Here is a 27,406-nt window from a genome sequence, read left to right as displayed (position 1 = left end):
CGACTACATCAAGGTGCATGCCTGTTATGTATTTTTGCAACAAGGCTGACAGCATCAATTTATAACACGCCATCTGGCTTGTCTAAAAAGAGCCACGGACTCAAACTGGGGAAGAGGGGAATTAATTTGCTCTGAAAAGCATGAAGGTGAGTAAGATGAAGGGAAGTCATAACAAAAGGACGGCCGTTGGGTTGTAATAAGTAGCCTTACCGAAATACATTTGAATGGGCGATGCATGCACTGATCATCAAAATTAAACAATGTTTGCACACCAACCGTGTCCGCGTCAGAATACTCCCCTGTGCTCTTGAAAGGAGAGCACACACAAACCCAAACTGTAAGAAGTTGCAAAAACTTGGGCAGTACAGGTAAAATAGGCCGAAGAAAGAAAGAACCAACAAAGGGCTGCAAAGCAACACTAAGCCAACAATATTAGCAATGGCAGGGCATGCAAAAGCAGCAGAAATTCAGCTAATTGCCGTGGCAAACAAGTACAGAGGAATTTAACCCAGTTAGAACCAGCAGGTGGTAGAGAAAGAGAGAGAGAGCGAGATACTCAATTATGTGTTTCTGAGGACAGTACAAATATATGGATGATTTGGACCTTGGTATCAGAGGCTGTGGGGCTCAAACCAGGCTGCCTATAGCGCTGCCCTGCAAAGGTTCGCAGATGTCACACAGGAAACCAGAATCCTCCTGGGCCACAAAGTCAGGTGATGTCACAAGGCCAATCCAGTGCCCCCACCTGATCTAAAGCTTTCAGATAAATTGATTTCCCTGAACTGGAGGGAAGCCACTAGGTTATCTTCTTGCACTGCACCAGTCTTGGGCCTGCCCATCGCCTACCTCCTGCCCTCATCCGCCCAGAGCACTTGCCCACCTTTCGGCACCAGCTGGGCAGCTATGGTTTGACATGGTGATAAGGAAACTATATAGGGAACAGGTGAATGCGTGTTCCCCAAGGCCTGCTGCACGTTTCCTTGTAGAATGGCCCCGGTGCACCTAAAGCCACCATCGTGTCTGATGAAATAACAGGTCTCTCACAAGCGTCTTCTCCCAAAATAGGAGTCGTGTCACCTGCAGGGTTAATACAAAACATACTAAAGGGAGAGACGGTGGGACAGATGGCCAAATTTGTATGGGGTGTTCCAAATCTCTTCCCTTCCCCCTTCCTTGCATGAAGGCAACCGCATAATGTTGAATGAAATGGCAAGATTGTAGGCTCATAGAGCAGAGGAACCTGCCTTATACCAAGTCTGATCATCTGGTCTATCTTGCTCAATACTGCCTACACTGACTGACAGCAGTTGCCCTGGGTTTTAGGTGGAAGCCTCTCCGAGCCCTACCTGGCGATGCCAGGGATGAACCTGGGACCATCTTCATGCAAAGCAGGTGCTCTGCCACTGAGCTATGGCCCTTCCACAAAGACCCCAGTTCCACTATGGTTATTGTGGTACACCACTTACTAGAAGTTTGCCTCCATGACCCAATAATAAGGACCAATTGCCCATCCCTAGTTAACGTCATGTCTGATCAGCAGCAGTGTTGAGAGTTCCAACTTTTCCTTTGGGAAGCCAGGAATGCATTTATTCTTTTTCTGAGTCTCTTTAAAAGTTATTTCTCCATTTTGGGGCTCAGATAGGGTGGGTGGAATGGGGACACCATTATTGCTTGCAATAATGCACTTCAGGCGGTACTGTGTCTTCCTTCAACGAAGGAAGGAGCTGAAGAGACAAGACAAGAGAGAGTTGGGAGAACCCACTAGTGAGCTATGGCTGATTACAAAAAGGAACAAGCAATGTTTTGGGGTCTTCTCCAAAAGGTGAAGGTAGCATGACAAAGACAGCATTGACCGTGTTGTGCAGATTAATCCCACTATTACTCAAGTAGGTTCAAGTGGGCTTTGATCATACTTAAAAACTTTAAACAAAAAACAAACCACCCCATGTGACCCACTTTTTTTAGGTTTCTTAATTTCAATGGGTCTGCTCTTGAGAAAAACTTAAGGCCACCCCATGTTCTAGAAGTAGTGTCTTGCCCAACTGGTTTCTAAAACTAAAACATCCCTGTGCAAACACATGGCATTTTGTTTTGCTGTGCTCAAGGCAACTTCAACTCTGTAGCCGATGTTAGGAACTGACAAGGCTCCATTAACATCAGCGAGACGATCTGTGTCTTTGTTGCTGTTGCTGTTGTTGTTGTTGTTAGTGCTCTCTACCTACAGTGGTCTCATGAGACGATTTCAGGGGAGCAGAGCCCACCGAGAGCATGGATCAGGGGTGGGGGACCTGCGGCCATCCAGATGGTACGTAAGAACGTAAGAAGAGCCTGCTGGGTGAGGCCTTTCTCACAGTGGCCAAGCCAATGCCTACGGGAGGCCTGCAAGCTGGACACGGGTTCCACAGCGCTCTCTTCCCACCTGCAATTCCCAGCATTCAAATCTTGCTCGAACGCAACTGGTTTGTTAAACATCCCTGGTGTTGGACTGCAACTCCCATCATCCCTCACCACTGGCCATGCTGACTGGGGCTGATGGGAGCTGGAGTCCGGGCAACATCTGGAGGGCCACAGGCTCTCCATCCTCTGGGCGCAGAGGAGATAAGCCACGGGTGATAATGAAGAAGACAGAGAAGCAGAGTTTGGGGGCTGGAATGCGAAAGTGACAAAAGCAGCGGGCTGAGGTCAGAGGAGCAGGTAGAGATGTCTTGAGAGGAAGTTCCCCAAGCAGCACAGGATGGAAAAAGGGGGGGAAGAAACAGCTGAACAGAACACTGCTTCGGAAACTATTCAAACATGAAGCACAGTACTCACTGCTTCTCTCCTAGCATATTCATCCTCTCCACGATACGGGGGCCACCCGGGTTCCCCCAGCTGGCCATGCCCTGCTCTGCCTGAGGGGATCTCCACTTGTTGACCTCCGATCCTGCTAGCAATTCCCACCTGAGTGAGGTGCTGTATCTGAGAACCTTAAAAGCAAATATTTGTTTGTTTTCTGTTTTGTCTTTCCATGCAGCAACAGAAGGGTGAAGGGCAAATGAAAACTGGCAGCAGCAGGGGATCAAAACAAGTATATGGGGGGGCAGGGAGTGGTGTGTGAGGAAAAGGAAAGTCTGACTTCATTTAATCAAACTAAAGCTTTTTTTCGTTCTTTTAAAAAAAGCTCCCAAAGGAAGGGCAACAAAAGGACCCATTTGCATGCATGTCCTTTTTCCCCCCTTTTTCTTTTGCAAATGGGAAGGTGTTTCTGTGTGGTAAAACATTAGGGTTCTGTTAGGCATGGTGGAGGTAGACAGGTAAGGAACAGACCAGGTAATACTTCTGGCCCACTGACCCTATAAATATTGCAAGTATTATTAATGTGTAATCGAAAAGAATGTGTGTGTGTTTTAAGGTTTGCATGCTAGTGATTTGCCCTTAGTGGAAGAGCAGAAATATTTGCTTACTGCAAGACACTCAGCTCTACAGATGTAACACTGGTTTGCCTATTACTCCTGGCTAGTTGTGAAGTTGAGACCAGTATCCTGGAGATGTCCTCAGGCCTGCTTCAAATACTGGAATCAGTTATGAATGTGTACATTTCCTCTTTAAATGAAACAACCTCCCTTTAGAACACATAGAAACTGTTGTGTTTACAAGTTCCACATAATGTTCATTGCACATTTGCAAGGAGCCGATCTTTGAGCGATGGTGCTTTGGAAGTCCCTGCCTATTGAATTTAGGCAGGTGTCCTCACTATATCATCTTAGATGCCCACTGAAAGCTACCCAGATGTATAACTTAGTATTTAGAACATAAGATAAGCCTGTTGGATCAGGACATTAGCCCATCTAGCTGAGCATCCTGTTCTCAGTGGCCAACCAGACACCTGTGGGAAGCCTGCAAGATGGACATGAGCCCAAGAGCAGTTTGCCCACCTGTGATTCCCAGCAGCTAGTATTCAGAGGCATAATGTCTCTGGCAGTGGAAGTAGAACGCACATATATATGTGCACTGTAACTGTGCTCAGCTAAGAATGCATTATGTTACGTACCCTACCATTCCTTTTATTAGGAGACCAATGAGCACCTTCTATAAGTAGCTTCAGCCATCCTGTTCCTCCCCAGGTCCATGCATGCAGGATACACATGCTCAGAGTTGAAGGGGACTTCATTGGACTAGATGACTCTTGGGTCACTTCCAACTCTACAATTCTCTTGGTTCTATTATTCTAGCAAGCTCCTTGTTTGCATTCTAGATGCAGCCACATCTGCGCCCAATAAATGCTTGAGTTGTGGAATGGGGCCAGCTGCTTATGAGAGTCACTGCAAGTGCGCAATAGCTTAAGGAACATTCAAGTACCTGCGGTGCTTCCAACTGGTCGCGGCCGGGCCACGGATGGCATTTCCTCCGGGTAGATCCCCCTTGTGGAATACTGAACATCAGAAGGCTGCTGGTCTGGGTGCATTAATTCGACCGGGGGAAGGAAACCTGGGCCCAGGTTTTGCCTGTTGGTAGATCAAGAACAAAAGAACAATGCCAGAATGACTGACCTCCAGAGACAGTGGCATCCCGTATTCCAACCATGCAATGTACCACTGCTTGCTTTACTGTGTGAAGCTCTCTGTCCACTAAGGACTCTGTAAAACATGTGTGTGCAGCTTCTATAGCTCTGCCCCATGTAAACACAGCGCTATGGCTGCTTCACATACATTACATCCTCTGCTTTAGCCTGAAAGATCTAGCCAGAAGTCCTTTAGGCATAGAAAATAATGAAAACAACACACAAAGCTGACAGATACTGTTCCTGGCAACCCTGAGATCACTGTTTTTAATAATTTTTTAATAAAAAATATAGAACTGCTTTTAGCTGTAGGTTTTTAAATGTTTTATGATTGCTGTGTCTAAGCTCCTTCAGGGGGAAGGGTGGAATATAAATTTTAAAAAATCAAACAATGGTCTCTAATAATTATCCACAAACTTTAAATATATGCCATGGTACGTATTTGTACATTTTGCCTAGCTGCTGAGGAAATCTGCATCCCAATATATTATTGAATAAAACAATGGAGATTATGTGGGAGGCAGGGCTTTCCGTTCACTGCTAGATCGAGTAGGTTCTCAATTTTCAAATCAAACTCCAGATTTAAACATGCTTGCAAAACATAGTCCCTAATTCAAGTGTTTTTAACATTCCCAGTTATGGACACCGCTGCTGTACTAAATGTGTAAACTATTAAATAAGATTTACAGCTATTGCCTGACAACTGGCTAATTCAACTTTTTAGAGTCCCTTAAAATCAAATTTTAAGATCTGAAAATGATAGCATTTGGTATTTGGGCAAGTGGGATCAATTTTTCCCCGCAAATTGGGTATTTTAGCTCTTATTCATCTGTTGTGCTTCTGACAAAGCAGAATTCCATTCATTCATTCCACTGATTTTTCTATTCCATTTTTCATTAATGATGGTGGTGATTCCTTCCCTCCTAACATTATTGCTTGTTTTGATTTTGCCTCTTTGAAATTTGACTATGCCAAGTTCTTGGAGAAACACAACAATTAAGAGCTATGCAATAAGCATGTATTTACCATTTTTCAAATTTCAGAACTTTGATTTCTGCTTGCACAATCAGAAAGTTTAAGTGCAGAATATCAACACTCCCCCCACCCTGGTACCCCACTCCCAATTTTGCATTGCATTTCAGTTAAGTGTTGTCTAGGTGTTGGAGCTTCTCTGTCTTACCATACTGGAAAGGAGTTACATGAGCAATACATGCAGAACCCAGCTTGGTTCCAGCCCACTGATAATCTTAATTACGTTACTGCAGAGAAAAGGACCAATTTGTTTTTCCAGTCACTGTTCCAAGAACTGGTTATTTGAACCACTTGACTGTGACATTGATTAACAGTTTGGTATCACAGCAACTTTTCTTCCTCCACCCCTAAAGTTCACCAACTCCATTAAATTCAATGGGGCTTACTCACAAAAAATGAATGGGGTTCAGATAACCAGACAGCATTCATTAGATAATGACTGAAAGGGCTTGCTCACTTTCTCTTTTCAGTAATGAAGAATAAATCACCATCCAAATTGCCTAATTCAGAAATAGCTGCCAACTCTGAAAGAAGAAAATCTGAGGGCAGTTAAGTGTTTATCGCAATTGCGGCTGGTGCAGTTTAGGACAAAAGGATGCCAAATTGCCGTGTTATGAGCACATTTGATTTGATTTTACTCCTGCATGCTATCTCAGTGTCATGTGTGAAAAAGAAAGCAGCTTGTGAACGTTTGACACAAACACAAAAGCAAACAATGCAGTATCTCACACGATGATCAGGATGCAATTAGTCCAGGGGTCAGCAAACTTACCGCGCCTCAGGCCGGTGTCCCCAGGGCCATCGCGCGGCAGGCCGGAGGGCGGGAGAGCGCATGCCCATAAGCGTGTGCACATGCTATTTCCGGTGCACTTGGGTTGGAGGAACACTGGAAATAGCTTGTGTGCATGTGCACGGGCCTCCTCCGCCTGGGATGTGCACCGGAAATAATGTTTGCACATGTGCAAATAACGTTTGTGCATGCGCACAAGCTATTTCCGGTGCTCCTCTGACCCAGAAGCAGAGCAGTGTGGCGGCAGCGGGGGTCACCGCGGGCCAGATAAATGAGTCCCTCAGGCCTTATCTGGCCCGCGGGCCTTAGTTTGGGGACCCCTGAATTAGTCATTACACAATGCACAAACGTAAGCTGTCACACGGGGCACTCCCTTATTTCTGCCACAGATCACTGGCCACCATTGGGAAGGGCACAGCCCAACGACATCACACGAGATGCTGTGTAAAACCAGACATCAGCAGGAAAAGGGACTGAACCATGCCAGCACCTGTGTCCCCCATCATAATGTCTAGTTAGTACCTCAAAATCTGGCACAAGATCAGGAAGAGAGAAGCATCTGTAGTAACCATCTCCCACAGTTGCTGACGATTTCTGGTCTATTTGGAATAAAAACATCAACTAGCAGAAACACATGAATCAAACAAACTGTCAGGGAACTACCTCTGTAGCAGGCCTGGAGCTGTTGGAGGAGTCACCCCAAATTCCATGTATCTCTGGAAAAAGACCATGCATCAGAAAAACATTTTAAAGAGGGATTTAAAATTAAAACGACCCATGGCTCTAGTTTCTGAACAAATGGAGATTAAAAACCACTTATTGATACATCACAATGGCTGCATTCAGACATAACACTAAAACACGGCTTAGTAATATGTCAGTGTGCCTAAGCCCCTCCCAGGATCTGCCAAGAGAGTGGTCAGAAGCATTTGCTTTCCTTTAACCCAGGCATAGGCAAACTCCGGCCCTCCAGGTGTTTGGGACTACAATTCCTATCATCCCTAGCTAACAGAACCAGTGGTCAGGGATGATGGGAATTGTAGTTCCAAACATCTGGAGGGCCGGAGTTTGCCTATGCCTGCTTTAACCCCTACTTCTTCTGTCATCCGAACAGGGGAGTGCAGTTTAACATTAACTAGGGTTAGTTTTAAATCAAGGCAACTTCAAACCTTAGCTAACGAAGCTGGCTTGTTGAAACCAACTGGTTAGTGTTAGCTAAAACCCTTGTTTGAATGGTGTGGGAACTCACAGTTAAGTAAAACAGACAGGGAGAATTTCTAAACACCCTCTCTCAGCAGTACTGGAGGTGATTAATCAGCCCATAAACAAGTAATCTTGTTTTTAGAAAGATGCGTTCTGAATTCTATTTGCACAACATTCACTCATAGTAATATATCTGAATTTTCTGGATTTATAAGCCGTTACATTATTTACAAGGCTGTAGGTTCAGCCATACAGCAAATCAGCAGCATTCAGCAAAGCAGGGCAAGGTGTGGGGGGTGCTGTTTACATGGCTTCCCAATGTTAGGATCACTGCCGCTCACTGAGACGGAGGTGGCTGAGGCAGCAGGGAAGTCAGCATGGTGCAGGCGCGATGGCGGAGCCAATCTGACTCTTCCACGGCTCTGCCTGCACTGCACCTCACTGCATCAGCCCTGCTTGCAAATTTTCTGCTAACTGAGCGTGGCTACACTTGCTTCCCCACCTCACCTTTGTCACCACTAACAACAGAATTAGTTTTATTTCATAAAAATTTATATGCCACTTGTAAAAAAGCTCAAAGTTAGCTGTGGTAAGGTCTACAAACAGTGGATTCCCCCTGGTTGTAGCACCCTTATACAGAATGCATGCCAGAAGGAAATAAGAAAAATACCAAGATTCAAGAGTGCTGGAAATCCATTAATGCATACACAGTAGAATTATACCTAAACCACCCCGAATCTTGGGGAGGGAATGGGCTAGATATCTGAAGAGATAAAAACCATGAAAGCACAATGGCCAAAGTAAGGACAGGCTCTAAAACTGCACAGTGGAGTCTTGATATGACCACCAACTGGGCTGCTTACTGTGTGTGTTTGACCGTACGGTGACCCCCACTGGCTGCTGGGAGTGTCTCTCGCTGCTCGAACAGGAGTGTTTGTGGGCTGCCCCGCTGACCCTCCGGAGTGCGTGATGGCAGCAGAATTGGATGCTTGGCTACTCGGGGCCACCAGGGCGAAGGCATCATCCAGGAGAGAATGCATTGTCTGCCGGGCCTCTTCAATGGATGGCTGAGGAGGGATGTATTGGGCAGGGTGCGGGGGGAGGCCTGAGTACTTCCCCAAATCAGTTGAAGAAGGCGTCTGGGGTTCGGCAGGAAGGTCAGGATCAGACTGCAAAGGTAACAGGAAGATGGCAGCATAAGGAGGAAAGCACGGCCTGAACAGCTGTTATAATGTCAAAGTTCCCAGTGTTTCAATAATGGTTTTGCGTGTTGCAATGATGCCGTCTGTGTGTGGCATTTTGCACATCTACCTGCAGACATTACAAGGTATGCATGCAAATAATTAATAGCGCATCCCTTTGGTGGCGAGTTGTGCATAATCCAGGAAGCACTGATGCCAACAAGAAACTGCAAACCTCTCGCTCAACTTTGGGTTTGCAGAGTGAATTGGTCCACAATGAATGAAGGCTTCTTGAGTAGCCAGTTACACCTGCCCTACTACTACTACTACTACTACTACTACTACTACTACTTTTATTATTTATACCCCGCCCATCTGGCTGGGTTGCCCCGGCCACTCTGGGCAGGTATACTAGATAATGGATTTGAGAAAGGGCTATGCAGAAGACGTTTCTTGTGAAAGCTCATGGTTTCACAGGGCCATAATTCACAGTGGGTTCTTGCATTATTCAGACTCAAGCCAGCAAGGCTAGTGTTTCCTGAAAGCTTTTCCCACAACCCATAGCTTATCACACAAGTAGAAAGAAAATGTTGCCTTCCAAAAGGTTTTAAACATACAATATATGCAGAGTTGTTGACTCCTGGAGGTCTCTTGTAAGTCCCATCGCTGTCAGTTGTAATGAGCCGGTCCTTGTCCGCATCCATGGGACTTCCATTAATCTGATGCCTCCGACGCTGCTTCGGAGAACGTTTGGCTCGAGAACTAGGTAAAAATAAAAAGAAGGAAAAAGCAAAACATCTTAGGGCTTCCTAGGAGCATCCCAGTTTGGGGGGGCAGTTCTGAGCCTGTTTTCAAGATAGCATCTTTCATAAATTTCAGAGTCTTTGTAGAATCTGAACCAAATAAAAGCTTTTTGATTTGCTGAGTCTTTATAGCCTTTTCAGTTTCCATTTGTCTCTGCAAGCTCTATGCGGGGACTTTTAATCCACTGTTGCTGTTTATTGCTTTTATTTGTTGTGTTGTATTGCTTTTATTGGTGCAATTGGCTCTGAGAGTTTTGGCCAAATCTAAATAAATAGATAAATATCACTGACAAATAGCAAGCAAAGAGATAAAAGAGCCACATCACACGGAGCTGTCACCGGTCAAACTATAAAGCTGAATTAATGGTACAAGTTTATCTTAATCAGCTAATCAGTAATCTGGACACAAAGGCATCATTTGCACATAACAGAAAAACATGATTTAGTACTACATGGACCAATCAAAGCCTTGGGCTTGTGTGTCCCTGCCAGGGATCCCGCTTTAAACCAAACTGGTTAGTTTAATGTTAAGTCAACTTAAAACAATGGCTTTTGCAGTTGGGATATTACGTTAACCAGTATGTTTTCTTTTTAATAAATATTTTTTATTAAATATTTCTTAGTTTACAAAAATACGTGCATTGTCTCTTTTTTCATGTTGTGCTTTCTACAGATCAGTTTCATTTGTTGTGAGACGTTAGTGTTGCATGCAGTAATAGGCTGGGGGGGGGAAGAGGGGGAGGGGGTGGTGAGGGGGGGGCAATGCTTCAATTCTCCTACTTAGTCTTTAAGCTCCTGTTTGTTTGTAGCGTGCCGAGGGGGCGTTAACCAGTATGTTTTAAACAGAATTCCTAAGTTGTACATAACATCAAGCTGAAATTCTGAAACTAAACTCACAGATGACCTTCTCCTTCCGATTCAGGAAGCTAGGGGAATGTGGAGTGTGCAAACCTTACATTATGAAGGTTTGCTCATGTAGTACATTGGTGGGGAACTACTAGCCCACGGGTCATTTTCAGCCAGCCACACCTGCCTGTCACTTACCTGCCACTTACATGACATTAGGTGTGGGACAGGTAAGGCCACAGATGCAAAGGAACATTCAGGCGCTTAGGGGTTGCGTCCTATTGTTCCGTGGCAATCACGTCTTGCTGCGAGACCATCCTGTCTAAGAGTCCTGGAAGACCTGCTCCCAGCCTTGTAGGTCTTTTCCCACCTGGCCCGGGAGAGCAGGGCCCTGACTGACTCCAGCTACAAAAGCTGAGGCAGCTGAAGAGGCCAGAGACCACCTTGGCTGTCTCTTAGCACAGATCCAGGTCCTTGAACCTGAGCTTCCACAGCAGCCGCCCACCAGGAACTGCAATTGGCAGAGCTGGAAGCCAGAGTAGCAGCTATGTTCTATGCTTATGATAATACTTTTATCCTCTTGCTAATTATGCTGTTTTAAATGAGCATTTTATATTTGACTTCCTTTAAATGTTTATGATAAAAAGTACTGTATTTTTTGTTAAATGTGCATTCTGTGGTTGACTTCCTGTTCTGTCCAATCTCCATGCCTACCTTGTTATCTTTTATGACAAGCATTTGCACACATTCACATTTAACAGAGCTCACATTCACATTTAACAGACAGCTGTTACCTCTTTCTGTGTTCTATGAAGACAGTAGGCATATTGCCTCCAGGGTCCAAGATCTTGTCTATCTGCATCTGCGCCTTGCGGTACATTCTCTGCTGCTCTTTGGTGTCGATGATAACCATATCATCCACGATCGGAAACTCATAGTGTCCTTTGCGCTTGGCTCGAAGTCTGATCTTGTTGCGATGGTGCTCAATTTCAGATTTATGCCTCAGAGCTGTCTGTATCTTAAAAAAAGAGAGGAGCATAAACGTTTTGGAACGCACAACTTCTCTCTGCTTTGATGGAAAGTGACTGTGTAGAGTTTGGAAGCAAAATCCTGAATGGACCTCCAGCTTACACCTCAATATCTCATTCTCCAGCTTGCAATTCATTTACACTCATTCCAGGTAGAAGAATTTTTACATACCGCATAATGATTAACACAGCATGGGTAATTAAGAGACAGAGAGGAGGAACACACAATGCTAATAAAAATGTTTCACAAGCTGCAAATTATACTTCCTGCAGGTTGCCATAAAAGCCCAGCAGCAAGGAAATTAGAAGAGATCTAGACTGCAGTTATCGGTGAAGCTTACACAGTGAAAAATGTGTGGGTGTGCATGCATGCATGTGTGAATGCATGCTTACGGATTAAAATTAGACCAAACAATCTCATGGTTGGCACATTCCCACTAAATAGGAGTTTATTTGGCAACATTCATGAATATTTGGTATGTTTGGTAGAAATATGAACCTTGTCTTCCACTATATTTAAAGCCATTCATTCTTTTTAACAATTTCTATTATTATTATTTTATTATCTTGTAATCTTATTCTCCCTGTTTTTATATATAGATGGGGTGAACCTACAGAATCAGTTGCTTGCGGCAATCAGCCCTTTGGAACTTTCTTCTCTGTTAGGGTGGTTTACTTTTAAGGAAAGGGCTGGTGTTGTGATGTTTTTAATGTAGCAATGTGTATGTGATTTTTTAAAAATGTAGTGTATATATTTTAATTGTACTAAAGCCTAATTGTTTAAATAAAATATACTGCCTCTGACAGTGGAAATGGGGGCTGGGTGGGTGGAATTAAGAGACATAACTCAAAATACTTCCTTTCTTAGTGCATAACAGTAAGAACTATTCAACTCGGAGGAAAACACCTCTACTCTGCACTAGACCTCTGCACTTGAAGATGGACTTCTGGCAAGCGATGGGCTGCACCTCACAACGGTTGGTAGGAATGTTTTTGCAAAAAATCTCAGAAACCTCATCAGGAGGGCTTTAAACTGACTAATGTGGGGGAGGGAGACAGTGCTCCTGAAGGTAGGAGTCTATCAATTGATGAAGATGATCATCCAAATGTCATAGACCGAATGGAGCAAACAGCACGCAGACCTAGTGGTGGGAGGAAAAAATCCTTAAATAAGAGACACGGGGGAATGATTAATGGACTTCAATGTCTGTACACTAATGCGCAAAGTATGGGAAATAAACAAGATGAGCTTGAGCTCTTGGTACAGCAAACTAAATATGACATAATAGGCATCACTGAAACCTGGTGGGATAAGTCCCACGATTGGAATGTAATAATGGAGGGATACAATCTATTTCAGAGAAACAGACCAGACAAGAAAGGAGGAGGAGTGGCGTTATATGTCAGGGATGTGTATACCTGTGAAGAGATCCAAGATTTAGAACCTCAAAGCCAAAGTGAGAGCATTTGGGTCAAAATTAAGGGAGAGAAGAATAACAGTGACCTCATTGTGGGAGTTTACTATAGATCCCCAAGCCAAACGGAGGACATAGATGATGCCTTCCTGGAACAGATGGCCAAGCATGCAAAAGGAAGGGAGATAGTAGTAATGGGGGACTTCAATTACCCGGATATTTGTTGGATGTCAAACTCAGCCAAGAGCATAAGGTCAAACAGATTCCTCACTGGCCTTGCAGACAACTTCATTGTCCAGAAAGTGGGAGAAGCTACAAGAGGAACAGCCATTTTAGATCTGGTCCTAACCAATGTTGATGACCTGGTTAGTGGGGTAGAAGTGGAAGGATCATTAGGCGCGAGTGATCATGCTCTTCTGAAGTTTACTATACAGCGGAAAGGAGCAGCCAAGCATACTAGGACTCAATTTCTCGACTTTAAGAAAGCCGACTTCATAAAACTTAGGGAAGTGCTGGGTGAGATCCCATGGACAGTAATACTAAAAGGAAAGGGAGTTCATGATGGCTGGGAGTTTGTTAAGAGGGAGATAGTAAAAGCACAACTTCAGGCAATACCAATGAGACGGAAACATGGAAGGTGCCTAAAGAAGCCAGGGTGGCTATCTAAAGAACTTTTAACTGAGTTAAGATTAAAAAAGGATGTGTACAAAAAATGGAAAAGGGGGGAAACCACCAAAGAGGAATTCAAACAAATAGCCAGCACGTGTAGACACAAAGTCAGAAAAGCTAAAGCACAGAATGAACTCAGGCTTGCTAGAGAGGTTAAAAGCAACAAAAAAGGCTTTTATGGGTATGTTCGTAGCAAAAGGAAGAACAAAGAAACAGTGGGGTCACTCAGAGGAGAAGATGGTGAAATGCAAACAGGGGACACAGAAAGGGCTGAACTCCTCAATGCCTTCTTTGCCTCAGTCTTCTCCGATAAAGAAAACAATGCCCGACCTGAAGAATTTGGAGCAAATGATTCAGCAGAGGAAACACAGCCCAGAATAACTAAGGAGATAGTACAAGAATACTTGGCTAGTCTAGATGTATTCAAGTCTCCAGGGCCAGATGAACTGCATCCAAGAGTATTAAAAGAACTGGCAGATGTGATTTCAGAACCACTGGCAGTCATCTTTGAGAATTCCTGGAGAACAGGCGAAGTCCCGGCAGACTGGAGGAGGGCAAATGTTGTCCCTATTTTCAAAAAGGGGAAAAGAGAGGACCCAAATAATTACCGCCCAGTCAGTCTGACATCAATACCAGGGAAGATTCTGGAGCAGATCATTAAGCAAACAGTCTGTGAGCACCTGGAAAGGAATGCTGTGATCACCAATAGTCAGCATGGATTTCTGAAAAATAAGTCATGTCAGACTAACCTGATCTCGTTTTTTGACAGAATTACAAGCCTGGTAGATGAAGGGAACGCAGTGGATGTAGCCTACCTTGATTTCAGCAAGGCATTTGACAAGGTGCCCCATGATATTCTTGTAAAGAAGCTGGTAAAATGCGGTCTTGACTATGCTACCACTCAGTGGATTTGTAACTGGCTGACTAACCGAACCCAAAGGGTGCTCATCAATGGTTCCTCTTCATCCTGGAGAAGAGTGACTAGTGGGGTGCCACAGGGTTCTGTCTTGGGCCCGGTCTTATTCAACATCTTTATCAACGACTTGGATGATGGACTCAAGGGCATCCTGATCAAATTTGCAGATGACACCAAACTGGGAGGGGTGGCTAACACCCCAGAGGACAGGAACACACTTCAAAACGACCTTGACAGATTAGAGAACTGGGCCAAAACAAACAAGATGAATTTTAACAGGGAGAAATGTAAAGTATTGCACTTGGGCAAAAAAAATGAGAGGCACAAATACAAGATGGGTGACACCTGGCTTGAGAGCACTACATGTGAAAAGGATCTAGGAGTCTTGGTTGACCACAAACTTGACATGAGCCAACAGTGTGACGCGGCAGCTAAAAAAGCCAATGCAATTCTGGGCTGCATCAATAGGAGTATAGCATCTAGATCAAGGGAAGTAATAGTGCCACTGTATTCTGCTCTGGTCAGACCTCACCTGGAGTACTGTGTCCAGTTCTGGGCACCACAGTTCAAGAAGGACATTGACAAACTGGAACGTGTCCAGAGGAGGGCAACCAAAATGGTCAAAGGCCTGGAAACGATGCCTTATGAGGAACGGCTAAGGGAGCTGGGCATGTTTAGCCTGGAGAAGAGGAGGTTAAGGGGTGATATGATAGCCATGTTCAAATATATAAAAGGATGTCACATAGAGGAGGGAGAAAGGTTGTTTTCTGCTGCTCCAGAGAAGCGGACACGGAGCAATGGATCCAAACTACAAGAAAGAAGATTCCACCTAAACATTAGGAAGAACTTCCTGACAGTAAGAGCTGTTCGACAGTGGAATTTGCTGCCAAGGAGTGTGGTGGAGTCTCCTTCTTTGGAGGTCTTTAAGCAGAGGCTTGACAACCATATGTCAGGAGTGCTCTGATGGTGTTTCCTGCTTGGCAGGGGGTTGGACTCGATGGCCCTTGTGGTCTCTTCCAACTCTATGATTCTATGATTCTATGATTCTATGATTCTATGATTCTATGACCTGACTTCTCAGGGTGCAATTAATTCTCCTGTGTCTGTTTTGGGACTGACCGACTTGTCACATGATCTTCACTGCAGAGATTCAGAATTATCTGCTCCAGTGGAAGCTGAATGGAAGGAGGCAAAATCAAAGCATACAGAGAGGCCAGGTTCATCCATTTCCCCTCTTCCCCCATTTTTAATCTCCTCCTTTCATCAGTGTCTGGACAAAGGCTTGCTGATGGTTTACTGTGCTTCACATTTCTCTCTGTGTCTGCTGTTAGTAGGGACTGGCAAACGTTCCCTCTCTCTCTTTCTCCTGACTGAACATGGGCACACACAATAATAAATATCTCCTTTCCCTGCCCTTCCCTTTCAACCATCACCTGCAGAACTGGGATTTACGCTAAGGAATTGTTGCATGGAAGAAACTGCTCATAGAATGGAAGAAGCTTACTTCCCTCTGCTGTTCACACTCCTGTTTCCCTAAGAACCCACACACTTCCATGACTTAGTTCAGCAAGGTAAGGCTGTGGTCACATTCAAGAGTAGGATTACTAAAGCACAGGTGCCCAGGTTTGAAAGAGGAGGGCCTGTGAGCCCTGAGATTCCCCAGCTGAGCTCTAGACACTCCAAGTGACACTCAAAAGGTATATCATAGCTTGCAGCAAACAATTCTGGGAACTGTGGTTCAGTGAACCTATTCAGTCATTCCCTTTCCTCAGGGAATCTTGGGAACTGTAGTTCTAAGTGGGTTGGGGAGGGGAGGAACTAGGGATCTTTATTAAATGACTTTTCTTATGTCACACCCACACCATACATTTAAAATGCTCTTGTGCCGCTTTAACAGTCATGACTTCCTCAAAAGAAGCCTGGGGACTGTAATACGTTAAGGCTGCTGGGAACTGTAGCTCTGTGGGATGTCTCACCATCCTTAAGAAACTACTGCTCCCTGGTTCTTTGGGGGAAGCCATGACTGTTAGTAAAGGTAAAGGGACCCCTGACCATTAGGTCCAGTCGTGGCCGACTCTGGGGTTGCGGTGCTCATCTCACTTTATTGGCCGAGGGAGCCGGTGTACCGCTTCCGGGTCTTGTGGCCAGCATGAGTAAGCCGCTTCTGGCGAACCAGAGCAGTGCACGGAAACACCGTTTACCTTCCCGCCAGAGCGGTACCTATTTATCTACTTGCACTTTTTGGCGTGCTTTCAAACTGCTAGGTTGGCAGGAGCAGGGACCGAGCAACAGGAGCTCACCCCGTCACAGGGATTCGAACCGCTGACCTTCTGATCGGCAAGTCCTAGGCTCTGTGGTTTAACCCACAGCGCCACCTGCGTTAAAGATGCATAAGAGTTCTTTACTTGTATGGTGCAAAAACAATATTTTCTATATATCCATGGTGTATCGATGCTCTTAGTGCAAGGCGTTTTCACAGGCCGTAAAGCAGTTTACCGAAGGGATTGATTACCTCCTTGTTAATCTTGTTGGTCTCTGCTACTCGGTCAGCAAGTGGCTGGTTCTGAATCGGAGGTGCTGCAATTGGCTGCATGGCAATCAACTGGATCTTGCTAGGAACCCTTCGGCTGACCTCTGAGGAACGTGACATTCTGTCCACATGCTCAAAGATGGAGGCTGAAGAGTGTTGCTCTGTTCCATTGCTGATCTGCGGAGGGCCTGAATTTTTAAAAGTATGAATGAAAGGTAGTAAATATTGTTTCAAGCCCCAAAGAATGGAAGGTTTTGCAAAAAAAAATTCGGCATCAAGAGATTGGCCCACCATCTGAATTACACCTTTTGAACAAAAACAAATTACCACAGTACTAATAACATGAGTGTACAGGGTTGTGACACACACACACACACAGAAAGAGAGAGAGATTGTAAGAAGACAGACAAGGCCTTTAGATAACTGTTCTGTTCTCTGTGTTCATTCTTTGCTTAGATGTTGCTTGTAATGTTTTGAATTGTTCAACGATTCTCTTGTTTTCCTGTACTGTACACCGATTTGGGGGCCCTTGTTTAGGGCTCAACAGCAGTCTAGAAAAGCCCTTACAATATAAAATAAACAGCTTTGTTTTCCTCTGGGCAACTCACACTGTTACTTGAATATTTTGAAGCTAGTTCTGCAGTGCTTTCAACATCTCTCAGTCTCTATCTCAATCTGTCTGTCTGTCTGTCTGTTTCTCTGTGTTTGTATCACCCTTGCAGCTACAGGCTTAAGTGTGGTGTGGGGTAGAGGAGAGCTGAGAGCAGGAAGCTCCTCAATTTTGTGGATGGAAAAGGGCCTACAATAAATACACCGAGAAAGACAAATAGAGGGCAGTTCAAACGCTGCACACAGTACAAGTTAATTAATTCCTAGAAGGTTTATCCACTACAGCCAGAATCGCTCCTTATGCCAAAAATAGTTTCACTGCACTTTCCAGGGTTTAAAAGGTTTTCCTTATAGAAGCCACATGATAGTTCTCAATGAACAGCCCATTTAATCTTTGACAAATTGAGAAGATGATGAGATTCAAAAAGGCTGGAAAAGGCTAAACTGAGATGGACAATACAATACAATACAACGTATTACATGAATGAGCCTTGTGTTCTCTCCCGCTTTGATGTGGCTTAAGGGCGAAATATGTGCATATAACAATGCCCCAGAGTTGTTGTTTTCATTTTAAGGAGCACAGCAAAGCCATTTTTAGAAACAGGTAACCACACACATGAAATTCTGTAGGGGGTGAAAGAAGCATTTGGAAATACCAGGAGGGAAAACAGTTCAATCACTTCTGGCTACCCCATACTATTTTTCCCTTCTCAAACAGGACTTGTTTATGAACAGTGGGGCACGATAACACCCATTAACATGTATCCTATAGAAGGGAGAGGAACAGTTCAGCAACCGAGCCCATGTTTTGCATGCAGAAGGCCGAGGTTCAGTTCCTGTCGTCTCCAGTTGAATAGCCAGGTAGCAAGTGATGTGACAGACACCAACAAGAGAGCCGCTTTCAGCCAAGAATAGGTAAAACGGAAGCAACTTCCTATGTGCATATAATTAGTTTATCCTTTACTGGCAGATGGGATGCCTTTAATGGTTCCCATTGGCTATAACATGAGGAAACATCCAAAAGCCAGCCCTAGCTATTAGGCACTGAAAGCCAAGCCCTCTCCACACACATTTACAATTAAGACTCTCTCATCTTAGGCTTATAGCACATTTTTAGGGGAAACTTACCCACTCGGTTTACTCCTGGAGCACCAAGAGAAAGATAAAAACAGTGTCATTATAATTCAGCAAGTAGTGAAAGAAGGAGAGCCAGATGCTCCCATAAAGAACACAGGTATATCAGTTTCCAATTTTCAACAAAAGAGAGTTGATTCAAATGTTTAAAAAAGCCAATGGCACAGGTTTTTTATGAGTGAGTACTAGCAATGCAGAATGAATGCTTCCATGATGCTTCACTGTGAGATACACAGGGGTTTTTTTGAGGTGTGACTGCTTTAAACCACCTATCACCACCACCACCTGCATTCTGGAGAAATGTTCTGCATGTTGTTGTTGTTTTTAAGGACTGAATCAGATCTGAATGACTACAGCACTGGGATAGAATACCACACAATTGTACAGACATCATGGCTTAAAACTCTGTAAGCTGTCCGTTGAGTGTGGCTTTATTCAACTGCATCATTTAAATGTATTTCTCTGTTCTATGATGTCATTTTGCCTTCTAGCCGTGCGGTATATATAAATAATAATAATAGATGCATTTCAAGCTGCGCCCAGACAAATGACTCAGCAGATTCCCTATTCCTGGCACACCTGTGTGAATAGAGACAGGAAGAAGAGTGTGGTGCATGAGAAGGCAACATACCAGACTTGTTGACTCTGTGTGGCTTCACTTCGTTTGCAGCTATCTGTGGTCTTGCAGGCCCTTCTCCTGTTTCTCGGCCACTGGACTGCTCACTTGCTGTGGAGTCAGCATCTGATGGGGAAACTCTGCAGGCATCAAACAAACAAAAATTAAAATAGATGTATATTATTTTGCATGTTTAGATTTTACCTTTCTTCCATGACAGAACCCAAGGCGGTACACAAAGTGTTCTCAGGTGGCTTCTCATTCAGACACAAGACTTGTTTAGCTTCTGTAAGCTTTCTATTCCTCTGCATTGTGTTTTTAACTGATTTAATGCTATGCAACCTGCTTACAAAGTGCTTTCTGTTTTCTGACTCTATAGTTCTGTTTTATTAATTTATGTTGTTGCATTTTTACTGTGGTGGTGATTTTTATTTTATTTTTAAAAAACTTGTTCTTGTTTATAATATAAGCCACTGCTATACTTTGGTTGTATGCAAGCCTATAAATAGTATCAATCCATCCATAAACTAAAATAGTCCCTCCATATATAGAGGCAGCCAACCTCTAGGAACTGGGCTCACTGTAGCCCCCTCCCACATGCAAAACATGCACTGGCTAGTGCTGCTCTCAAGACTTCCATGTGCTGAGCACATGTGACCCTTAGCACATACCCACCCTGAGAGCATAGGCATTTGGGGGGAAGAGCTGAGCCAGCACACAGGGGTGGCGTCAGGGGTGGGGCCAGGAAGCACTTTCTCTTAATGGCACAAAGGGGGCTTTTGTGTCTTGCTAGTCTTATGGTCTCCATGAGCAATCCAATTTGGAATTGAAATGAGCATTTAAGAGGTGAACAAGGCAGGGATTGAAAAAATCACCTCGTATTTTAGCTATGAATTGACTTCTGTCCGTTTACCCACCAGGTTGTAAAGGCTAAAAAGATCAGACAGTTTAGCTGTGCAATCACGTTTAGTGCCCACATGCCCACTGCCTATCCTGGCTCATCTCATACTTCTAAGTGAAAAATCACTACAATTAAGAAGCGCAGCAGAAGAACCTAAAAAAAGAACGAGACACAAATCCTTGTGGATTAATGTAAAAGGCAACTTCCTGAGCAAAGGCTATTCAAACTGAGAAATAAAAGCCCTTATGAAGCAAAAATAATCCCCCATAACTAATTAACTTTAATCCATGCCAAGCAGTTTCTCATCAACTGAACTGACCTCCCTCTGTGTCGGACATTCTTGGATGGCTTTGAAGAGATCTTTGCTTTGGGGCTCGGCAGGTCACCGTTTTCGGAGGGTGTGGTGTCCTTAATTGGTCCCGGTAGAGGAGTTGGCTCATGTATGATCAGGATGTCATCCTTGTTGTGCTGCCCTAAATGCTGCTTTGCAAAATCAAAGCCCTTCACACTGGGGGCTTGCAGCTAGAGTGTTAAAAAAATTAAAAGGGGAAGACAAAAAATAATAATGAGCCAACATGGTAAAACATGCAAACTAAAATCTGGCTGGTAAGTCCTGCAGGATGACATAATACCACGAAAACAGAACAGAAATACATGAACTACCAGGCGTGGGGGGTAGGGAGAGACACCCTGAAAGTATGGGTGTGATCTGGATTTTTGTTACACAAAGTGAAACCACTTCTGCTGTCCAAAATCAATATCTTGTGAAAGAGGTCCTGAACCACCTCTTTGAACAATGTCCAGAAGCAAAGCCCTAAAAAAGGGACAAACCCCACAATGAAATACAAAGTGTGTGTCTACAATGTCCAGAGGCACCTCTGACACACAAAAAATAGCTGGAGAACACGTTCCCCAAAAGGCAAATTGTGGGGAAAGGAGGAAGATATGAGTAGGTGCTAGAGAGATGCCCAGAGGCTTGAGAGGCCATTGGGCACCATTGCCTCCTCCCGCAATTTGGCATTTCTGCTTTGGGCACACCTTCCATTTGCTCATAATGAACTAGTTTGCATATCACACTAAGATACACTTTCTTCTGAACCACAGCTTAAACTCAAACAAGCCTCCATGTTCATGGTACAAGCGACATTACAGCATAGCAAGTTGCCTTGTATGAACCTGGATTGTGGTTTGTTTGAAAGACGAGTGGTAAATCCGAAATAAGCAACAGTTCATTGTTGGCTTATTTCTGGCTTGCCACTCATGGCTTGTTTGGAACAAACTGTGACACAAGTGCTAGTGCAAGAATGGTTGACCACAGGGGAGTAGAATGGAAAGAAACTATGCGACTATGGGGCGCGGTGCTCATCTTGCTTTCAGGCCAAGGGAACCGGCGTTTGTCCGCAGACAACTTTCCGGGTCATGTGGCCAGCATGACTAAACCGCTTCTGGCGCAATGGAACACCGTGACGGAAACCAGAGCACACAGAAACATCGTTTGTCTTCCCGCCACAGCAGTACCTATTTATCTACTTGCACTGGTGTGCTTTCAAAATGCTAGGTTGGCAGGAGCAGGGACAGAGCAACAGGAGCCCACCCTGTCGTGCAGATTCAAACCGCCGACCTTCCAATCAGCAAGCCCAAAAGACTCAGTGGTTTAGACCACAGCGCCACCCGCATCCTATAGACTGGAAAGAAGGGCAGGGTTGAAGTGAGTGGCAGGTAGAAACTACCAGTTTAAAAAAATGGCAGTTGAGGTGAGGAGTGGTTGTGAGAGACAAAGTGAGAGGCAATGGAAATCTATGTAGAAAGCTTTAAACTCTGTATATACTACACTCCTTAGTAAGATATACCGTATTTTTCACCCTATAGGACACACTTTTTCCCCTCCAAAAATGAAGGGCAAATGTGTGTACGTCCTATGGGGCGAATGCAGGCTTTCGCTGAAGCCTGGAGAGCGAGAGGGGTCGGTGCGCACCAACCTCTCTCGCTCTTCAGGCTTCAGGAGGCTCTCCGCAAGCCATGGGAGAGCTGCCTGCACCCAGAAGCCTGGGGCGCGCTGAGTTCAGCACGCCCCAGGCTTCGGGCGCCATTTCCCCAGCCCCGCAAACTCCGAGAGCGATGGCAAAGTTGCGTGCAACCTCGCCATCGCTCTCGGACCCGTTCTGGGGGCTGGGGTCGGGGGAAGCTCGGGCTTCCCCGCCCCCAGCCCCGCAAGCTCCAGGAGCGATGGCGAGGTTGCGCAACCTCGCCTTCGCTCCCGGACCCCCAGCCCCGAGGCTAAAAACGAAGCCAGGACAGCGAGCGGGATCCATCCCGCTCGCTGTCATGGCTTCTTTGCTCTTTGGGGCTTGGGGGGGATTTTTTTTTTCTTTATCCCCCCCCAAAATAAGTGCGCCCTATAGGGCAAAAAATACGGTATGTTTACATTATAACATTGCGTTCTGGTCAAGGTAGATGTTAAGGTAAGCCTATTTCACCACAATGTCTTGTGTAATAATAATAATAATAATAATAATAATAATAATAATAATAATAATAATAATTTATTATTTATACCCCGCCCATCTGGCTGGGTGTAGATGTATTTGAGTAAGAATATAAAGAGAGAGCCTTACAGCTCTCTATAAAGTCACTTACATGGTGTTATCAGGTATTTTAAGAGATGTCTGGGCACAGCAGAGTAGCTGTGGGACTGACCTTTGTGACCACCTGAGGACAGGACATTGTAGGGGACCCCAGGAACATCACATAAACAAACCACAATCCGGGTTGACCCGTCACAGCAAACCAGACTATGATGTTGCTGTGCCACATGCAGCACCCAGACGGGTGAGGGAAGCCGCACACGATATGGGAAGCATGTTCATGATTAACAAACTGTGCCTTAGAGTGCAAGAGCGCAAAAACAGTTCATTCTCATTTATTCAATTAACGGGGGGGGGGGTCGTTCTTAATGCAAACCTGAGATTTCCAGAAATGCAAACGTGTACACATAAATCAAATAAACAGAAATGTCATTCACGTGTTCTATTAGTTATGTTTATGAAAAATAGCATGGAATCTTTATTTTTTTCAGCCACACAACATTAAACAAAACGAGTTGCTTAGTGCTGAACAGTATGGTGTTCCCCCTACCTTGTCTGTATTGCATAACAGGTTGGAGAAAGCTGCACTCTCAATCTGAACCAGCAGATGGGGATAATAAGCATTAAAGGCAAATATGCTTTCTGTCTACTTCCTTGAATATTATGCAGATAGCTAATGCAATCAGGCTTTCGGGTCAATAGTACAGACACAAGTAGGACCCTGCAACAAAATGTTGCAGTGGCTCTCCATCCCTTAACAGGAGTGCTCCACTTCAGGATCCCAGCCAGCCAGGCATATTTTCCTGTGGGATATTATAAGCTCTTAGGGAAATGGTGGAGAACCTGTGGCCTGTTGTTGGATTTCTAACTCCCATCAGCCCCAGCCAGTATAGCCAGTGGCCAGGAATGATTGGAGTTATATGGGAGCTGCATCTTGAGACCCACAGATTTCTCACTCCTGTCTTGGGGACTTAATTTCCCATTCTTCTTTTCCAGCCGACACTGTGAGAGCACTAAGCAGAAGTACCGTTTTGGGGGGACAGGAGGCAGGCTGGTGTGGAGGACTCCCTGGTCCTAAATGGGGTAACTGTGCCCCTGAAGGACCAGGTGCACAGCCTGGGAGTCATTTTGGACTCACAGCTGTCCATGGAGGCGCAGGTCAATTTTGTGTCCAGGGCAGCTGTTTACCAGCTCCATCGGGTACGCAGGCTGAGACCCTATCTGCCCGCGGACTGTCTCGCCAGAGTGGTGCATGCTCTGGTTATCTCTCGCTTGGACTACTGCAATGCGTTCACCTTTGAACGTGACCCGGAAACTACAACTAATCCAGAATGCGGCAGCTAGACTGGTGACTGGGAGCGGCTGCCAAGACCACATAACACCGGTCTTGAAAGACCTACATTGGCTCCCAGTACGTTTCAAAGCACAATTCAAAGTGTTGGTGCTGACCTTTAAAGCCCTAAACGGCCTCGGCCCAGTATATCTGAAGGAGCGTCTCCACTCCCATTGTTCAGCCCGGACACTGAGGTCCAGCGCCAAGGGCCTTCTGGAGGTTCCCTCATTGCAAGAAGCAAACTTACAGGGAACCAGGCAGAGGGCCTTCTCGGTAGTGGCACCTGCTCTGTGGAAACCCCCCCACCAGATGTCAAAGAGAACAATAACTACCAGACTTTTAGAAGACATCTGAAGGCAGCCCTGTTTAGGGAAGCTTTTAATGTTTGATGGATTACTGTATTTTAATATTTTGTTGGAAGCCGCCCAGAGTGGCTGAGGAAACCCAGCCAGATGGGCGCGGTATAAATAATAAATAATAATAATAATTGTTGTTGTTGTTGTTGTTGTTGTTGTTATTCACTGGGTTTGTTTTCCTTGTGGGAGGTTGCCCTTTTATGCTTGTTTTTTTAAAAGTACTTCTGCATATTCTAAGATGCGCCCCACCGTGCTGATACATCCGTCACGCTTGTCAGTGGGTCACAGTTTGCTATGAATATGTGCCATTACCTCCACTTCCTCTTTTCACACTAATTTATGTCACATTCAAAGTGTGCGTTTCCAAATTTACACCCACAATTTCCTGACTTGATTCTGGGAAACTTGCAGTTTTGATGATAAAAATCATCTTGTCTGTTATACCCAATCCCTTCATTGCTTTTATTAAAAAAAGAAGAAGAAAAAAAAGACCAGTGCTTTGTGATTGTTAATGTGTTCAACTAAGACAGGGAGACCTGGATTTGAATTGCCACTTAAACACCAAGAGACTTTGAGAGAACCGTGCTATTCTATTTCACAGGCTTGGCGTGAGGGTAAAGAGGCAGGAACCCGTATACACTACCCTAACCTCTTTTGGAGGGCAAGATAAACATGTGATAAATAACAGAAGTGAGGGCCATGGCAAAACATTGCATTGTGAAGTTCTTCTGTTTGGAACCCACAGATTCCAATCCGTTTCTTCCTCCCATAAGAATGGCCTGCAGGGTCAGTGGCCATGCAGATGCCTACAGGAAGCGAACAAGCAGGGAACAAGCTCAGTTGGAAGCACATGAGACTCTTAATCTAAAGATCGTGGGTTTGAGCCCCACGTTGGGCAAAAGATTCCTGCATTGCAAGGAGTTGGACTACATGACCCTCGTGGTCCCCTTCCAACTCTGCCATTCTGAGTCTATGTGCAAATAGCACACAGGTTTAAGATTCTGATTTTGACCTTTAAAGCCCTATGCAGCCTAGGACCCACGTACATACGGGACCGCCTCTCCTGGTATGCCCCTCGGAGGACCTTAAGGTCCACAAATAACATTTTGGAGGTCCCAGGTCACAAGGTGGTTAGATTAGTCTCAACTAGGGCCAGGGCCTTTTCAGTACTGGCCCCGACTTGGTAGAACGCTCCGTCACAAGAGACTAGGGCCCTGCGGGACTTGACATCTTTCTGCAGGGCCTGCAAGACAGAGCTGTTCCACCTGGCCTTTGTTTTGGACTCAGTCTGAACCTTATGTTTCCCGCCCCTTATGGTCTTGATTTATCGGCTACTTTTAAAATGAGGCTGCATTTTAAGTTGCATTTTAACTGGAGAACTGGGGGTGCCATTGGTACATATGGCTCTGACCACAGCACCCTGAGAACTTCTGGATGCCATCACTGTTTTCAAACTCATCTGTTGCTTTGAAAGCTTACAGCCTACTTCTGGTTTCCCTTCAGACTGGATCAGGCTACTGAGCTTCATCTTCTCTTCCCTATTAATTGGTTTCGCTTCTCGCAGGAGCGGCTGTGCAAACACTGGACTGGTGCCTGGGTGCCATGGTGGGCTGGAAGAGGGGAAAGGGAAAATAAACTGAGCTTGAATCCTGGCAAGGCAAGAGGCTCTGTGGGTTTCTGGTTCTTGTATCGGATAAGCTGGGTCAATTGCCTACCATGGAGCAGGTACATAGTCTGGAGGTTCTCCTGCATTCAGGTTTGTCATTGGACTTCCAGATGGCCTCACGGTTTGGGAGCATCTTTAACCAGCTTTGGCTGATAAAACAGCTGTGATCATTCCTGGAACAGCTTGACCAGTTTAGCCCAGGCAATAACCTCTGTTTTAGCAGTTAAGACTACCGCCGTTCTTTTTGTTCCTTCAACCAGGCCTTTGGATAATTAATATTCTACAACCTTTTAAATATGTTTGTGCTATTGTTTTGTTCTTTTTGTTTTAACTATTTATTTGTGTTTTTATCTTGCGAGACGCCCTGAGATCTTTTGATGAAGGGCGGTTTATAAATCTAATAACTAATAATAATAATAAATAAATTCTTATTTTTGTTCGCTGCTTTGAGTAACAACACCTTTGTGTAAAGGAAAAGCAGGATTTATATATTAATTCTGTACTCAAGTATTGGTACAATACGTAGGCAATAACTGTGTAAGATAATTTACTTATTTTCCTGTAGATATAGGTAAATGAACATGTGCTATCTACGCAAGTATTATTTATATACGCGCTCCCATGTGCAAAATGCCCTTTTGTTCTGCTTAGGATATGTACAAACTGATATGGAAGCTGCCAAAGCACACTGCTTAATGAGTAAGGACCCATATCTGATCCCAGGAATAATAATATTTCAGCTTTGGCAGCTAATCTGTGAGCAGCTCTGGAGACCCTGTAAAAACGTCTTGGTGAATTATGACCTGGCAAAAATGCTAGTGTACACAGTTCTGGAAAACTGGTGGTGGTGGGAAATAGGAAACACACCCACCCACAAAACGGAGCTTGAAGAAATGCTTTGAATCCAGTTGTCTTTTAAAAAATCTGTAGGAAATTAAAAGCCAATAAGCAAAGCACTTGTGCGGAAATGACTTCAGTTTAGGGTCAGCAGAAACTCAGCCGCAGACTTTATATCCCAGCCTGATCTTCAAAGTGTGATAATAGATGCATGCTGCTATTCGTCAAGGCAACAGAGAGAAGGATAAAGGACGAATAAATAACAAAATATCTACGTCTTTGCATTCTTAGCGGCATCTGCAAAGGAATATATTTTACCACCTAGCACAATGTTGAGTCTTTGGTCAAGATACAAAAATCTCATTTGTGCCACAATCCTATGCATTTTCGCTTGTAAGTAAACCCTACAGTTCAAA

At 44.6% G+C, this 27,406-nt stretch overlaps 1 protein-coding gene across 5 annotated transcripts in view; it reads right to left on the bottom strand.

The window, feature by feature from the left end:
• Positions 1-27,406, bottom strand: part of KIAA1549 (KIAA1549 ortholog) — a 107,059-nt gene that overhangs the window by 1,788 nt on the left and 77,865 nt on the right. Inside the window, exons 11-21 of one of the 5 annotated variants that reach the window (XM_053407007.1) lie at positions 23,349-23,393; positions 20,533-20,735; positions 19,328-19,452; positions 18,691-18,705; positions 16,936-17,141; positions 11,190-11,413; positions 9,364-9,508; positions 8,429-8,734; positions 7,026-7,078; positions 4,339-4,484; positions 2,812-2,966 (exon numbers count right to left, since the gene is read on the bottom strand). In XM_053407007.1, coding sequence (XP_053262982.1) covers positions 2,812-2,966; positions 4,339-4,484; positions 7,026-7,078; positions 8,429-8,734; positions 9,364-9,508; positions 11,190-11,413; positions 16,936-17,141; positions 18,691-18,705; positions 19,328-19,452; positions 20,533-20,735; positions 23,349-23,393 — 1,623 coding nt within the window. The remainder of the gene's footprint in view (positions 1-2,811; positions 2,967-4,338; positions 4,485-7,025; positions 7,079-8,428; positions 8,735-9,363; positions 9,509-11,189; positions 11,414-16,935; positions 17,142-18,690; positions 18,706-19,327; positions 19,453-20,532; positions 20,736-23,348; positions 23,394-27,406) is intronic. The other 4 variants (XM_053407011.1, XM_053407008.1, XM_053407009.1 and 1 more) reach the window with 4 other exon arrangements.

Source organism: Podarcis raffonei, chromosome 10 (genome assembly GCF_027172205.1).
Source record: "Podarcis raffonei isolate rPodRaf1 chromosome 10, rPodRaf1.pri, whole genome shotgun sequence".
Taxonomy (NCBI): domain Eukaryota; kingdom Metazoa; phylum Chordata; class Lepidosauria; order Squamata; family Lacertidae; genus Podarcis; species Podarcis raffonei.
The sequence above is the reverse complement of the archived record's forward strand: the minus strand, read 5'-3'. Positions and strand labels throughout refer to the sequence as shown.